The sequence below is a fragment of the Nymphaea colorata genome, chromosome 7 (assembly GCF_008831285.2).
Source record: "Nymphaea colorata isolate Beijing-Zhang1983 chromosome 7, ASM883128v2, whole genome shotgun sequence".
In the NCBI taxonomy this organism is placed as follows: domain Eukaryota; kingdom Viridiplantae; phylum Streptophyta; class Magnoliopsida; order Nymphaeales; family Nymphaeaceae; genus Nymphaea; species Nymphaea colorata.
The window spans coordinates 6,982,504-6,998,173 of NC_045144.1; the positions used below are offsets into that span (position 1 = coordinate 6,982,504).

General features: G+C 38.0%; 2 protein-coding genes across 2 annotated transcripts; both read right to left on the minus strand.

Annotated features, from left to right (window-relative positions):
- Nucleotides 1–312: 312 nt before the first annotated feature.
- On the minus strand, nucleotides 313–2,387 carry LOC116257931 (uncharacterized). Its single transcript, XM_031634953.2, has 2 exons — nucleotides 1,146–2,387; nucleotides 313–1,051 (listed from the first exon to the last, which is right to left on the minus strand). Exons 1-2 carry the CDS (start codon nucleotides 1,258–1,260, stop codon nucleotides 567–569), a joined length of 600 nt encoding a protein of 199 aa, XP_031490813.2. The 5' UTR covers nucleotides 1,261–2,387; the 3' UTR covers nucleotides 313–566.
- A 5,272-nt stretch (nucleotides 2,388–7,659) lies between these two features.
- On the minus strand, nucleotides 7,660–11,591 carry LOC116258091 (cytochrome P450 85A1-like). The gene is made up of 9 exons (XM_031635194.2): nucleotides 11,342–11,591; nucleotides 10,124–10,445; nucleotides 9,868–10,017; nucleotides 9,481–9,732; nucleotides 8,821–8,907; nucleotides 8,651–8,729; nucleotides 8,402–8,508; nucleotides 8,179–8,303; nucleotides 7,660–7,940 (listed from the first exon to the last, which is right to left on the minus strand). Exons 1-9 carry the CDS (start codon nucleotides 11,530–11,532, stop codon nucleotides 7,853–7,855), a joined length of 1,401 nt encoding a protein of 466 aa, XP_031491054.1. The 5' UTR covers nucleotides 11,533–11,591; the 3' UTR covers nucleotides 7,660–7,852.
- Nucleotides 11,592–15,670: the final 4,079 nt, after the last annotated feature.

Genomic DNA, 15,670 nt, shown 5'->3' on the forward strand with positions numbered 1-15,670 from the left:
TATGTTCACATATTGAAAGTATACGTGGATGCAGTGGACGTCATGACTGCTCCATGTACAGCAAAAGAAGGAGGCCATTTGAGTGAACACGACGTAGACGATGGTGCCAAGCCAGATAATGAGGAGTCTGAGCATGCATTTGACTTCTTCCACTTGAAAACCATACACAGTTGCCATGGATTTCGACTTGAGTGGTCAGATACTTCAATTTCTGCTTTTAAAAGGAATGGAAAATGATTGATGGATTAGGATACAATCTAAACTTATATCTATATCATCAACTAATCATGGATTTGAATCTTGATCTGAAGTTTAATTCGGATATGAAAACTGTGAATCAACAAGCAAACAAAAATACAAACAAAAAAGCAAATAAAATAAGATAAACAGCATCGCCCGGTGCTCGGAGGGCCGGCCGGCGACAGAGCGGAACGTGGGGACGGAGGGTAGCGCTCATTTTCCGCTTTCGACCCTTCTGTTCCGTCTTTGTCAGAGGGCCAAACCCTCCGATCAAACATCGGCTGTCGGAGGTTGGAGAAAAAAATCCTTCTTGTTCCGGCCGCCTTCTATTCCGACCTCGGCTGGCCATTCTTGGCAGCAGCTCTGCTGGCCCGCCGGTGGAAGGAGCCACCCTCTCGTTTTGGCTTGGCCTCGGAGACCACCGGGCTTCGTTTGGCATGCGGCGACCGGCAGCAGACGCCAGCGGCTCCGCTTTTCTCCATCGCCACTCTGTGCGTCCAGAAGGGGGAAGAAAAAAGGACTGCGTGCCATGAAAAACTCAGCCACCGGCGGAGAGTCTTGGCAGCCTTCCACTCAAGTAGGTGTCCAGTCTTTCTTTTTTCATTTCTATGTACCCAGGTGATGGCGTCTTGCCGTTGTCTCCGACGCGCCTTGGAGAGTAGAAACCCTTGTAGGCAGACTGCCGTCCTAATAAGCCCTTGTGACAAAGCTTCTGATTGCGACCGAATGTCCCAAACGCCTCCTCCTGAGGAAACGGAAACCAGTCTGCCAAAGGGGAAGAGGGCCGTTCTCCAGCCATTGGATGTTCCCCCTGCCACAAGAGACGAGCCTCTAATACCATTGTAGTATTTCAAACATGCATCACATGGTATTGATCTTGTAATTTTGAGGTTCAGAAGAAATACCTCGATAGGCAGCGGAAGAAGAAGAAGAGACATATTCTTTCCATTCGCTTGCATCCCCTATAATATATATAGTTCCATGCTCGCATCTGGATGGACGTTGCATTTTGATAATCATCGAATTTGAATAAACATCCTCATTTTGTATAGAGGAAAGCTGAAAATGTGCATGGGGCGGTTGTCCGCAACCGCCTCTTTCATTTGAATGGTGTTTGGATCTTGCTCATCATGGCTCATCGAAAAGGGCTCATCGAGAAACAAGTAGACCTGTAGATTAAGAAGAGCAAGCAAATGAAGATTGCAAGTCTGTTGAATTGCAGGCTGAAGAAATCAAGCAAGGGATTGCAGAGAATCTAGCATTTGCTGCAAAAGCCAGACATGGAGCTGCCCTTTCTGAGCTGTAGATGGTGAAGCATGAACCGGAGGAGGATAAAGCTGTTCAAGATAGCCGAAGATGCACCATGTGCGTGGAAAGAACTGAAGAAGACGATTAAGGAACTTAAAATGGAATTGATGACCAAGAAGGAATCCTTAGAGTTGGCCCATGCACTACATTTGGAAGCAGAAGAGAAGAGAGTTGCTGCTGCTTTGGCCAGACATCAAGAAGTCCTCAAGCAGGAAAGCGAAATGAAGACGGCAGAGGAAGAGGTTAATTATAGGCTAGACGACAATCTCAACTCAAAACTACTTAATTGTAGGCCAAATTTAGCAGCTTATATGGAACTAAACTGGAATCGGAAGCCTCGCAAATTAAAGAAAAAAACCCTGACGACAGGCCTCCATGAAGCTATCCTGGCCCAGGAAGCCACACTCGCTACACTATCTTCTCCCACAACTGGGTTGGAGGATGTCAAGGTTAAATTGAAAAAGCAAAAGAGGAAGTGAAATGCCTGGGGAACACTGTAGAGTAGGGGAAATTGTATGGGTTTCTCCTCTTCCAACAAAAACACAGAAAATCATCCAGTGAAATCCGGTCATTTTGGTTGAAATTTACCACGATAAATAGTCGGACCCCCCAAGGGGCCAGGTGACTTGCACCACCTGGTGGCTGTGCAGCAAGGGCGCCGTGGGCATCCTTCTTCACCAACCGCCTGAGCAGCAGGGGTGCCATAGACGTCCTTCCTCTTCCTCCCCCTTATGAGGTCAACCAGCAGCCTTTGGTGCCGGACGAAAAGAAACAACGCATCTCTCTTTTGTCGACGACTCATCCTCCTTCACGTCATGGTGACGAAAACAATCAAGGCAGCAAAACATCTACTTGGTGAATGAAGGAGCTAGAATATCTTGGACATTTTGAGTTAGAAAATTAATCAAATCTAAGGATTCAGAAGGGTCGTCTGTGGCTACCAACTCCAATATAATCATCAGCAAAAACAAAGGGTGTTTAGTGGCATTCATATCGCCGCCACTAATTGTCAACTAGATATTAATTTGAATTCATCGTAGAACCAAGTAATACTTTTTCTATGTTCAAACGTCTGTGTCACCGATAGCATTTAGTAGCCTGCCTTTTTGTCACTAAATGTTACTTCGAGCAGATGCCTTTGCCAAAAGGAGATAGATTTTATCTATACCAAATTCGATTGGATGTCATTCTTTAAATTCGAATTCGATCTAATTTTTTAATTAGATATCAATTTTTTTTCTACATCTATATCTATACCAAATTCGATTGGATGTCATTCTTTAAATTGGAATTCGATCTAATTTTTTAATTAGATATCAAATTTTTTTCTACATCTAATTGTTTTAAAATGCGCAGATCAAATATCTGTTCCAACTGAACATGTTGACATCACTACCTGCGGTTCCGTTCCTTTCCCTCTGTTTCTCCACCCAAACCGGCTTTGGCAAATAGTACAGAGGGAATTGTGGCAGAGCATCATCTACAGCCCAGATTTTCACAAAGACTCATAAGAAGTGGAAAAGCAACAAGTCATTGTAAAGTTTTTTTTTTTGCCTTTTTATATATGAACATTGAATTTTACTTATGAAAATAATACACATTTATAATAAATTACTATAGATACAATTAAAACAAATAATGGATCAGAGGCTCAAGGAACTATCAAATGAAATATCTCATATTAATATTGTCTATAAAGCCCTCACGTTCAATTTTTTGGTTCCGGTGTCATTCACTCTCATCTTTGATAACCAAAGATGGTGAACTTGATAAATCACCACCTCAATTATATACCAGCCATGTTGTTTCCTGTATAAGTGCATAATTGCCACCTTTATATGCGTTTTAGTTGTATCATCTAACAAAAATAACCAATGTTTTGTAATCATGCTAGTTTGCTATCACTTATTTTCCTAGGGAGCCTCTTCATTAGTAATATGTGCATATTTCTCTTTTTATTTCTTTTAAGCACTAAATAAATTGTTGCACCAAACTTTTAACTAATTAAAAATAAAGTTTGTCTACAGAGGTTTGTCATTGTACATGTAATATTTTTGTGATGCATTGCTAAAATGCTGAAATTTGTTACTTTACGAATTGTGAAATATCACAAACTTTACTAAATATAAACAAATACTTATATTACATATTATTCAGTTTTAATCAATGGAAAAATCAAACATGAAGTCCGAACAGACTTACATTCTTCATCTATTTGTAGAAAAAATGCACTGTAAATATTTATGACCGAACTCAAATGAGTCAACTTTTTTACCCATCTTCAGCCAATCTGAGTTTGCGTTATAGGTTTGCTAATTATGTTTTGCTATCAAAGACCAAATTGATCAGGGAGCTTTAATTAACCAATCCAGTTGCTAGAACATGACAAGGTTGAAAAAATCATGTTGATGACATAATAACAAGTTTCCCTGCACCCTCTAATTCATCACTTAAACGGTGGACTAACCCCATAGTTTGAAAAGTTGTGATAGTTTTTATAACCAGTAGTTTAACTGAAAACATGAAATCAGAAATTTTTGATAACTGGGCATATCTTGTCTACCAAAGTTGCTTCTATAAGGCAAGATGAAAGTGTGCTATTTTTCAGCTACATTTTGTCCCATGCTTTAAGAATTACATTGTGTTGTAATGTTTCATACTTGTTTTCTCTCGTAATTGTAGTTTAACTCATTAATAATCTTTCTTGTATCTTAGAAAGATGAGGGGCTGGGTGGGTGCTTCGGCTCTCTTTTAGACGGTAATATGAAATACTCTTCCTACTCATGCAAAAATTGTGTTTTGTGTTCATCTTTTTTTATTATATGTCATATTTTTCTCGAGGAAAATCTCAAATACCTTTCTCACGATCTGCAACTTAATTATCTAACAACAATTTGCGTGGAAACAAATTAGTGAGGTAAATTTCATGGAGACAAGATGGTTTCATTCAGTAATTTCTCTTGAATTTGAAGTTACAAGAAAATTGTTATTATTTCTTATTTGGAACCATTTGGTTTTTGGTTTTGCTTACATCGCATTGCTTATTAAAAGATGTTCACGTAAGTGTTGGTGGGAGAAGTGCACGCGAAGGCCATCAAATAGTGTTTATGTTGTCGTGGGAACTCTAAGCCATGTTTAGGGAATCTGTTGCGTATGCAATCTCTTAAGATTAGAATTTCTTTGTTTGATGAAGCTGATGAAATGCTTTCTCAAAGCTTTAGAGATCAAGTTAATATTGAATACATCTAATTGCTTTTTGGATATTTTAAGTCTCTTTTTTTTTTCTTTTTTACATAATTCTATTCTTTGGGTTAGGCGAAAAATGGTTTCATTGCAGTCATGTTTTTGTTATACAAAAAATAAATTTTGCCAAAACTCACTTTTGGCAAGCTATTGTCTCAAAAATGACTAAAAACCCATTTTTTACAAAACTAAATTTCATAAAACAAATTTGTGAATGTGCCATCCAAATGCTACCTTCATCATTTTTTTTATATTGTTCCACTAAAAGCCGTCTCCAAATGTGCATTGCATCACTGAAAACTATGGTCAAGGAATTTTTTATTGTCAAAGTGACCCAAAATTAAAAAATCCTACAACAGTAAAGGTAGTCAGCTGATTTCAATATATGTGTGTATGTGGGGAACTGAAATCAATCTGCTACCTTTATAATTGAATGGTAATTTTTTTATTTTATATCACTAAAAACCATAAAAAAAAAAGTTTATTTGTTCCGGCCAATTACTTACAATAGAATATATTTCTTGCAATGATTATTAGCAACCCAAAATATATATAAAAAAAAAAAGCTATTCGACCTTAAAAGTAGCAGGCAGATTTCGATATATATATATATATGTCTTAAAAAGACGAACATGTTTTCTCAATAACTTTGTGCATGCTGTATCTGATAGTTTGAAGGTTGGGAAATTTGCTCCTGCCATTGAAGTCAACTCAAAGCAATTAATGCGTGAGCAATCAATTGGAACACCCATCTTAGCGGATTAAATATTGGAAATACTCTCTCTCTTTTTCTTGCTGCTCTCTTCAGATTCAGGTCCAAGTCAAACCATTTTATAAGTATTGACGCAGTTTTTCGGTGGTCGTAAGGAGGCACTTCTCATGCACAATGGAACCTGCTGACAGAAACTGCAGGAACCAAATAAATATTAGCTAGCCCCCATGCATCATTTGTTCCGGTTCTTAAGGGTCGTTCCCTTGAACATGGATGTTCAGTATCTACATCACAAAACAAATGAGAAGCGCTTCTGTTCCGGCGCATCCCGAAGGCAATAAATCCAACAGGCCGATGGTAAGTCGGAAAAAGTCGAGATTATGTAAGGTAACGTTTGCCAGCACCAGGACAGATTCTCAAGATTTTAGTCCTAAAATCTAGATAATGGGGATTTGCATCCCTCTTCTAAAAACGGGTAATGCTTGTTTAATCTCTCTTCTCTTTTCTCTTCTCTATAATACGCGCTTGCCCTCTACAAGATCAAGACGGTGAGTTTCTTCGATCGGGAGGTTCCCATCATTTTACAGAACAACAAGAGCCCATGCTCTCTACTCGCCATCTGTGAATAACTTTGTTTTCTCCTGCCCCCTTTTCCTCTATATTTTGGAAAGGGTTCAGTTTGGGGATTACTGATTCCTATCTCTTTATATGTTTTATGTTGGAATTTCTCTTTCGTGCATGAATATTGCTCAAGTTTCAATTGAAAGACCGTTTCTTTTTTTTCCAACGACCCAATTGCAAAAGTTGTTCACGTCGCCCTTGGCACCGATTGAATTTGGGAGTTGCCATTTTTTCGTTTGTTCGGTTTTCGTGGAGGGGGAGATGGCGGCGATGGGGGAGGAGGAAGCCGAGGGGTGGAGCAGCGGAGGCACAAGAGGAAGCACCGTTCGAGCCCCATCAGGCCGAAAGTTTTTCCTTGGATTGAAAGGGCTGCAAATAGGCTGGATCCGTGAAGGTTTGGCAGCAATAGATTTGTCCCAAAATATAGAGCAAATTCATGGTTAGAGATCGATCTTTTGTTGTCTCTACTCTCAGATCGATCTTTTATTGTTTCTTGTATGCTTGAAGCAGGTTTTCGGAACATCTGGTGCTCTGGAACGATGCGGGCTGACCTCTACCAGCCCTGCTGTTCCACCCACTGGATCTGGTCAGAAGAAGCAGTTCCACCATATAGAGGGGCAGGATCACTCTCTCAGTAACCCTGCTGTCCCAACCATTGCATCTGGTAGATTTCAGGAGATGTTACACCCAATTGATCTGGTGGATTTGGAACAGAGTACTTATTCCCGGTCCACCAAGCAAGGGACTGGGTCACTCTCTCAACCCAGCTGTTCGGGCCATTGTTACCAAAATTGGCCGTTCCAATCCGGTCAGGAAAACAACCTCTCACTCTCTAAGAAACACTTTACAACGTAGTGATAATTTCTTTAACCAATTGCAGACGGCCTCGGTTCGCCACCGTCGCTAAGATAGTAGGAAGTGCAAATTAGATGCTTTAATTGTAAAGGATTCCGCTTCTTACTGAGGGAAGAAACAATAATGGGCATCAAGGGAATCCTCAAGGAGACTACCAAACTTGCCAAATCCACCTCATTCATACATTCAAGTTCCTTGCACTGACATGTTCTTGAATAAATGATCCACCATGTCAAGACAAACACCAGCTAGATATTCAAACAACTTGCAAAGTTTACGGTTTTATAAATTGTAAGATAGAAGGATGCCAACTTAATGTTCAAGCTTTCTGCAATTTGTGGTGTTCACTAGCAGTTCATGTTGTTATAAATCATTACATAGCAGGATGCAAGTTTCAATGTTTCAGGCGTTCTGCAATTTGTGGTATTTCTTGTTAACAAGTAAAAGGTTTCAATTTTGTTATGCCAAGATGTACAACGCCCATGAGACATACAGATTACTTGGGCTCTGCACCAAGAAAATTGAGTTTTTTACTCTGCCTTAATGATTATAGTACAACAATGAGGCAGCCACATGGGATGGAGGACTACAACAGGACCATGGAGATCAATGTATTATTTACTGTATAGCTTGCAACTCTGCAAAGAGGATGTCCTCAAAATAGCTACCTTCCTCACGAAGAAAGAACAAAGATATTCTAGTATTTGATATATGGTTGCAATTTACAATGGTATATTGGCACTCAGTTTCACTTTCCTATATGGGTGTTACTCTAATTTTTTCCCAAATACCTTGATATTGTGGCAGAGTAATATCAAGGGGTTAAAGGAAGGGGAAAAAGTGGGTAGACAACAGAAATCAGGGACAATATTTTCAGTAATCTGAAACTCTAATTCTCAGCCCATTGGGTGCATCAACTCTGGGGAACTTCAAAATCTTGTCTCCTCCAACTTCCTCCCACCTAATGCAAAAATAAAAGAACTGATGATTAACAACCAACCACGTGATAACTTATCAAATTGACAGTGATTTTGAATTGTAAACTCGATTGCCATTAAATGTGATGCAGAAAACCTGCTGACTAAATTATAAAGGACCATATTCTGGGCTTTTTAGCAGATAATTACAGTCTTCACAGCAGCCAAAGCTAATTCTAGAAAAAGCTAATCGATTAAGGGAATGAGTTCTTGAGGGTTTACCTGTACTTGGAAACAAAATAGTGAAGGAATACTGAGATAATTACTGTTCCCAACTCCTTCCCTGGGCACAGTCTATTGCCACCTCCAAACATCATGAAATACATATTGGCTTCCAAGTTCTTTTCCTGCATTTAAAGAACACAATTGACTATCACAATAACAACACAGATCGATGTTAATGAAGAACAAAGCGCAATGACAGAGGGCTTTTCTGTTTACATACCAGCCATCTCCATGGGTTGAAGGCCAAGGGGTCAGGGTAGATGTGCGGATCAAAATTAGTCTCCCGCATGTAAACATATATCTTCCAACCCTTAGGAATTGTAAATCCTGGAAAGAAATGTGAGACAGATCAGCAGATATGGCATATTACAATTCTTCCATTTAAATATGGTTGAAGGTAACTCATTTTATCAGGATGCACAAAAAGTATCAAAAACAAAGAAGTCAGATGGTAATATGGGTATCAAACCTTTCAATTCCATGTCTTTGGTTGTCTTCCTCAAAACTCCATTAACAACAGTTGCTAGCCTGAGTGTCTCATAAATCACCTGACAGTAAGAGAAAAGGCCAACTCAGCTTTACTCAAGAAAAAGAGATTTTATTAGTAGCCAAACAGACAGAAATGACAGAATAACTTACTGCGCGAGTAAATGTCATGGATTTGTAGTCATCCCAGCTGAGCGGTTCACCTGTTGCTTTTGTTCTTCTAATCTCTAAATGTTCTTCCTGCAAGGGAAGCAATCATGAACAGAGGGGCAAAATTGTCAATACTGGCAGTCAGAGAAAAGGTGAAATCAGATAATTGCAAGGGCAGTGCCAAATAGGTCAAATTTTTGCACAGGAAGCAAATAACAGTCCTTGACAATGACCAGTAAAATAATATTTCCAGCAGCACTGCCAATTTTCTGAGGTAGTTGACAGCCCCATTTGAGATACTATCTTGTTTAGTTGATAAAATAACTATAGTTGATCAAAAATACAATCTGAAGATGACAAAATGACAAATAAAAGAAAATCTAATTCAATTTAATAGGAAGAAGATTCGCTCCGGCCCCATGTGATCATAAGGCTAGATAATGATAGTGATGCATCCAGACAATGATAATATATATATAAATAAATACATATATACACACACACACATGCTCTCTTACATACCAACCACAGTAAAGGAAAAAGAAACGCGTGAAAAGCATCAATTTTCAGAATAGGAAGACGAAGGGAAAGAAAAATTTGGATTTAGCAATGGCTCAACCATGGTGAAAGTTGAGAAATGAAGTCCAAAGCTGGATTTCTCACCCTAATCTGAGAAAGTGCCCTGGGATTGTCATGGAGATACTTGACAGCCATCATGGTGGTGGTGGAGACAGTTTCATAACCAGCATATATGATTGCGACCAACAGATCAAGGATTTGATCATCAGTAAGTTTGTACTTGACTTTCTCGTCATCTGTATCCAGCAAGACTCCAAGCATGTCCTCATAGGTGACCTCGGAAGCCCGCCTTTCTTCAATGGTTTTCCGGAGCAATTTAAGAATATTCTCCCTTGCCTATTACATGAAAACAGAGAAGATATATCCGCTGAGAAAAGTAATAGAAAGCAAACAGACCATAATCAAGCTCCGATGAGTAATAAAAGAACAACTCAAAACGGAACCAGAAAATCTGCGGCATGCTAAGCACACCTGAAATCCTTGACGGTAGTTGGTTCCTGGCAGATTGATTGGCATTGACAATGTCCCCTCCACCAATTTATAGAACTGTGGCCGGAATGCGTCCGCCACTGGTCCCGGCGAGATGCCCGCCACTTGCTTTAGTGACAACAGAAATGCCATCTGCAGAAAAGAAGAGAAAGAGACAGAGCAAACAAGTTAGAGGCAAAATACTTCTCGATTAGGCAGACAAAAGTCCCCGTTCCCGATCTTATCATACTCCGCATACCTCTTTTGTTTGCTCTTGAATATCGAGTACTTTGTCGCTCCAGTTATGGAGATGGGATCTCATGAAACAGTCAATGTCCTTTAGAAGGACATCTCTGATCATGTTGGTGTTGATGAGAGAAAACATTACACCTCTCATGGCCTTGTGGAGGTAGCCAGGAACTGCTGCAATGTTCCATTTTCCCAATAAATCAAGCATGGATTGTGGGTACCCAGGAATGAGGCCTTTACCCTCATTCAAGAGAATATATCTGTTGAGATCTGGATCCAAAGAAATCACTGTGGGGCACCCGAGTATGTGTGACTTGAACACATTACCATACCTACAATTATTAAGCAAACCGTTTAGAAGGTAAATAAATAGACGTATGTACTCGATGAATAAGAATAATGAAAGAGAAGGGAAAGCTCGGAAATATGGAGGTGGCCGTTACAAAAGCAGACCAGGTACCATCAGAAGAGAAACTAATCCTTCGGAATTTTTCCAGATCACAACAATTTTCCCAGACTAACAAACGTTAAAAAGAAGAAAATGGCACAAAACAGAGTAATATTTTAACAGAGAATAGAGCCAGAAAGAGAGCAACACATAGGAGAAACAGAGGTAGCAGAGACCACAAATTCGGAGAGCCTGAAAAAAGCTGAAATCGGAAAACAGTTCGCTACGTTGGAAAGAAAGCCTGCCAACCAAAGGATTGACATACAACGAGAGAGACAGAGAGGAAAAGCGCGTAACTCGGACCATGACCAGGAAATCAAAAGTCCAATAAAAAAACAAAAAGAAAAAAAGTTCGCTGCTATCTTTTGCAAAAAGCTGCAGACTGCTCGAGGCATGCATGAAACAGAAAGCAGAATCCCAGAATGACCAAAACAATCTGTACCACCGAGAACCCAAAACCCAAGAAACTTTAAACCGACCATGTCAGCTTCATAAAAAAAGATCAAAAAACTCAAACAGAAGCTTTGTTTTGCCTGCACAGACAAAACCAATAGGAAGCACAAAAAAGAAATCCTTTACCAGGCAAGAAGAAAAAGTTCTTAAAAAAAAAAAGCAGGTCTAAAAGCAAACAGACTCTTCCTTGTACTGTTCCTTGAGACTTACAGACGTGAACCAAAACAACCAACATGCAACAGTTAGAAGGAAAAGAAGAAGAAGGAGAATGAAAGCAGATTAAGATGGTGAAGATGGTGGTGGTGATGGAAGGAAAAGGAGAATCACCTTGCTCTCTGCCTTCTCATGAAGTCTGGCCCATATTTCAGAAACTCAGTTGTCTCCCCAAATACAGGCCAGCCCATGGTACCAGGGGGCAACCCCTTCCTCCTATACCTCACTTCATTCCATTTCAGCAGAGTAATGCAGAAACAGATGAACCCAGTGATGGCTCCCAAGATCACTAGCAAGAACCCCATCTCTCTCTCTCTCCCCCCTGTCTCTCTCTCTGCACAAAACACCAAGTGTTGTTCTTCCTGTCTGCTTCCTCCCCCCTTCCCCTCCCTCTGCTATATATAGATTTGGACACAGCAAATTTTTACCTTTTCACTGTTGGACTGGACTGGTGAGAATCTATTAAATTGGTTTAACCTGCTTGGGTTCACAAATCACAACATTCCTCCTCTGGTGACGTTGGTGCCCAGCCCAAGGGTCCCACTCTTATCCAACCTTTCATCATCTTTTGTTGACCAGAGGACTAATATGGCATGCTATCTAAAGCCTTGGCCTTCACTGGTAAATTAGGTTTTGATATTATCATATAATAATATTCATATGCAAAATATGGTAATTCAGAGCTTTTTGGGTAAATTTTAATTGAGTTTCAGTAAACAATACATACAAAATTACGGAACAAGTTATTTATTTCAAATGACCATAATACCCCTACAGTTAAATGGTTCCTTACAAGGGCAAGGTGGAAGCTGAAAATATTATTTACAAAGTTACCAAAATGCCCTTCTGGTAAAACACGGGAGCATGTCTTCCCCTTGCTAGCCGCATAACCCTCCTCTAAAGTTTAGAATCAGATAGTAATTTGGTTCTAACTTCAAAACAGGGGAGACAGAGACGCTAGCCTCCGATACAGGCGTTGGTAAATAACTAAATTACCGTTGATAGTTAAAAAGAGGATTCTCTCTAAGATGGCAAAATTGGAAATTAAAAAAAATATTTTTTAAAAGGACAAAAATGTCCTTGTATTAAAAGGATAAAACAGGGAACCATGTTAGCTATGCAATGCAAAGCAAAATTTGCCATTCACGTGTTTTCTGTATAATTATGAATAGAATAGAAAGTGCTCCTGTTTTAGCATTAAATAGTCCTTTAGTTGCATAGGAACTGAAATAAATAGCCTGGAAAATGTTGGTGGATAACTAAAAATTTTAAAACCGTCGCTAAAAGTACCATGTCATGAGGACTAGTAATGGTTTATGGACCATGATGGTGCAGCAAGGTGTTTTAGTGACTGTTTATAATATTCAGCCATCCGGCAGTTTGCCGATCACAATTCTCCTTCAGTTTTATGCGGATTTTCTTTCTTCATTTTTGTCAGACTAATATATTATGTTCCTCTCTTTAAATACGCCTGATAAACTAAACTATAAGATTGTCAGTTTCATATCCTCTTTTGATACTTACCATGCCCTTTAATGGAGTAAAGTATTATTTTTTGAGCAACTAGCCGACGAAATTGCAAGAAGAAAGGTGATTACCTGATTTCATGCACTTGGGAAAGCCATCTTAAGGTAACTTATGATTTGACTCAAAAACGAAACTGGAGACTTTTTTAACATGTATGAGCAAGCTCATCTCTTTTAGGCTCAAGTAAGTTCTTCTAAAAAATGCATGAGTTTAGGCCCCGTTTTGATGCAAAGTAAAATTTTGAGTAGTGAAATTACCATGGGAAAAAATCAATTGTAAGAAGTCGGACCTCTCCAGGTTCGACTTTTTTTAGGGTAAAATTGTCTCGGGTTAATTTTCAATGTGTTTGAATTGAGTATGAAAAGTTGTACAAAAATGATAAGTTTCTCTCGATGCACAGTAAAATCCTTGTGCATCAAACGGGGCCTTAAGCTCGAGTTCAAGTTGGTTTTTTGAGACCAGTCCAGTTGGTGAAACCAAGTCTTCCAGGACTCAGTGTGAGCTAGTACAGCTAAGTTAAAACACCTGTAATTCTGTATGTTATTTTTTAGCTATTTTTAAAATATTCATTTGCTTTGATTAAAATTATTTTCAAAAGATAAAAGTTTTAAATATCATTTGCTTATTCATGACCAATTTACCTGAATTGATGAATCTGCCGGTCCATGATTTAATGGCTTCATGTATTTCATTTCTTAACAGTTAGAGACTCTTATTTTGCAACATTCAATTTCTAAACAGCTATAAACTCTAATTATAATATTTGAGGCTCTTGAAAGAGCAGCTTCACTTTTATATTCGCAATTTAATCTATCCAAAATTAATTGAACAGTGAACTATGTCCAGACATTTGTCATCCCTAATAACCCAACATTCAACAAGATGGATACAACTCATATGCTTTTAAAAATATTAGACTATGTTGGTCCAAATATTTTTATTTTTGTTAAACCTTCAAAACTAGCTTTTTTATGTCTTATATAACATAATTTGAGCAAATTATTTTGAAAAAAAAATTATAAATTTGAATTGCCTGCATTCATTTGTGGAGTTGCATTAGCAATGACAATGGATTTCTAATGCGACTTTCCCAAGGGAAAGTCCCTCGAAATAAAAGCAAAATACCAAGCTAAGAATCAAAAAAAGAAATGTGGAGATGTTTTTCTGTTTTTATGAAGAATAGAGTTCTATGGTCTCCAAATATTTTTCATTACTATTGGGAGAACCATTAGAACCTGGTTATATGCGCTATACTGAGTACTAAATTTTTTGTGTGCCGGTATAATTACGACGAAAATATCTCCTGTTTATAACTTTTGGAAAGACATTAAAATTAAAAAAAAACTAAAAAGACTATAAATGTCATATTTTAAAATAAATTACTAAAATGTCCCCCTACCCTTTACTGCGTATGTAGGTTGGGTGTCCATAAACGGCGCACGCAACTCAATCTAAGAACCATATCCCATAATTTTGACACCTAGCCATTTTTTTAGCTTGATTTAGTTTCAAATTGAATAGTGAATTTAACCTGACTCTGCATTTTGAAGAACATTATATATAGAAGGTGAAATTCCATATCAGCTAAAGTTGGCTTTCTTCATTAAATGTGCAATGGTTATATGATATTATTATTAAAACCAATGTTAGCAAAGGTTGGGTAGTTGCAAGATAGCTAAAATTTAAAAATTTATGGCTAAAAGTGCCATAAATCAGAGCATTATAAATTGTTACTGCATCACAAAAACCATGACTAATACTAGTTTAGTAACAAATTTTTTATTTTTTAATCATTCCTTAACATCATGAGCAAGCATTGAACTCCCCCTATTATCAATGTTAATGTACATAAGGAAAAAGAGAAATAAATTCCTATATATATATATATATATATATATATATATGTACCAAATAAAGTTGGATTGAATTTCTTAATGTTTTGGAAATTTTATTAAATATGGGGACGGACTGAAATCATTCGACAAGTACCCATTTGACAGGAAGCAGGAAAAAGATCATATTTTTTAATAGTTTTAATTGATTTATTTATTGGCAACAGAAAACGTGCCAGTGAAAGACTACTTGTTGGCATACAATTTGGACAAGTACTGCTGTGAACGGAAGTAGAAAATTTTTCTCGACTGCTCCTTCACATGCCCCTATCAACACACACACCAACGCCTTCTCCGTCACGAGACAAAAACCACCAATCACAAGCTCCCTCCCACCCCCATCTGGGTAGAGAGAGAAGAAAAAATAGAGCTTTCTCTCTCTATAAATAATTATATTGGCTTGGACTCCGGTCCATCTTAGACCGGAGCATCTGTGGCTGGTACTTGCTTCTCCTTTTTTTAAATTTTTTTTTATTAAATACTTTTTCATTTTTTAAATTTATAATTACCAAATTGCCCTTCATCTTCACTGATACTTCAGGATTTTTACCCCCAACATACAACTTTTAAGATGCTGCACATTCATATTGAAAAGGGAATTGATGTGTACACTACTTTTATTTATTGACTATAAATAATAGTTAGTTAGTTGATATGAATGTGTCACTCTCTACTGCTCCGAGTGAGTAATATGTTCGCTCGAAATAAAGCCCAAAGGCCCCTCCATTCTTCCTGCCTTCAGATCTTCATGTGTGTTTATATCAACGATAACAATGGTGTACTTTCAACTTAAATGTTAAGTCCTACCATTTTAAGACACAGAAACATAATCATGAGAATCGAACTAAAACCTACCTTAATATAATCAATTTAGCCTCAAAAATTACGATATATTTATAAGACGGTTCACTTTTTTTAGTTGATTCATTCTAAAGTTCTGTAATATTTTGAAACCAAAAACACTCTCAAAATGACAAGAGAATAAATTATCTGTTTTTTGGACGTAATTGTGTATATATATATG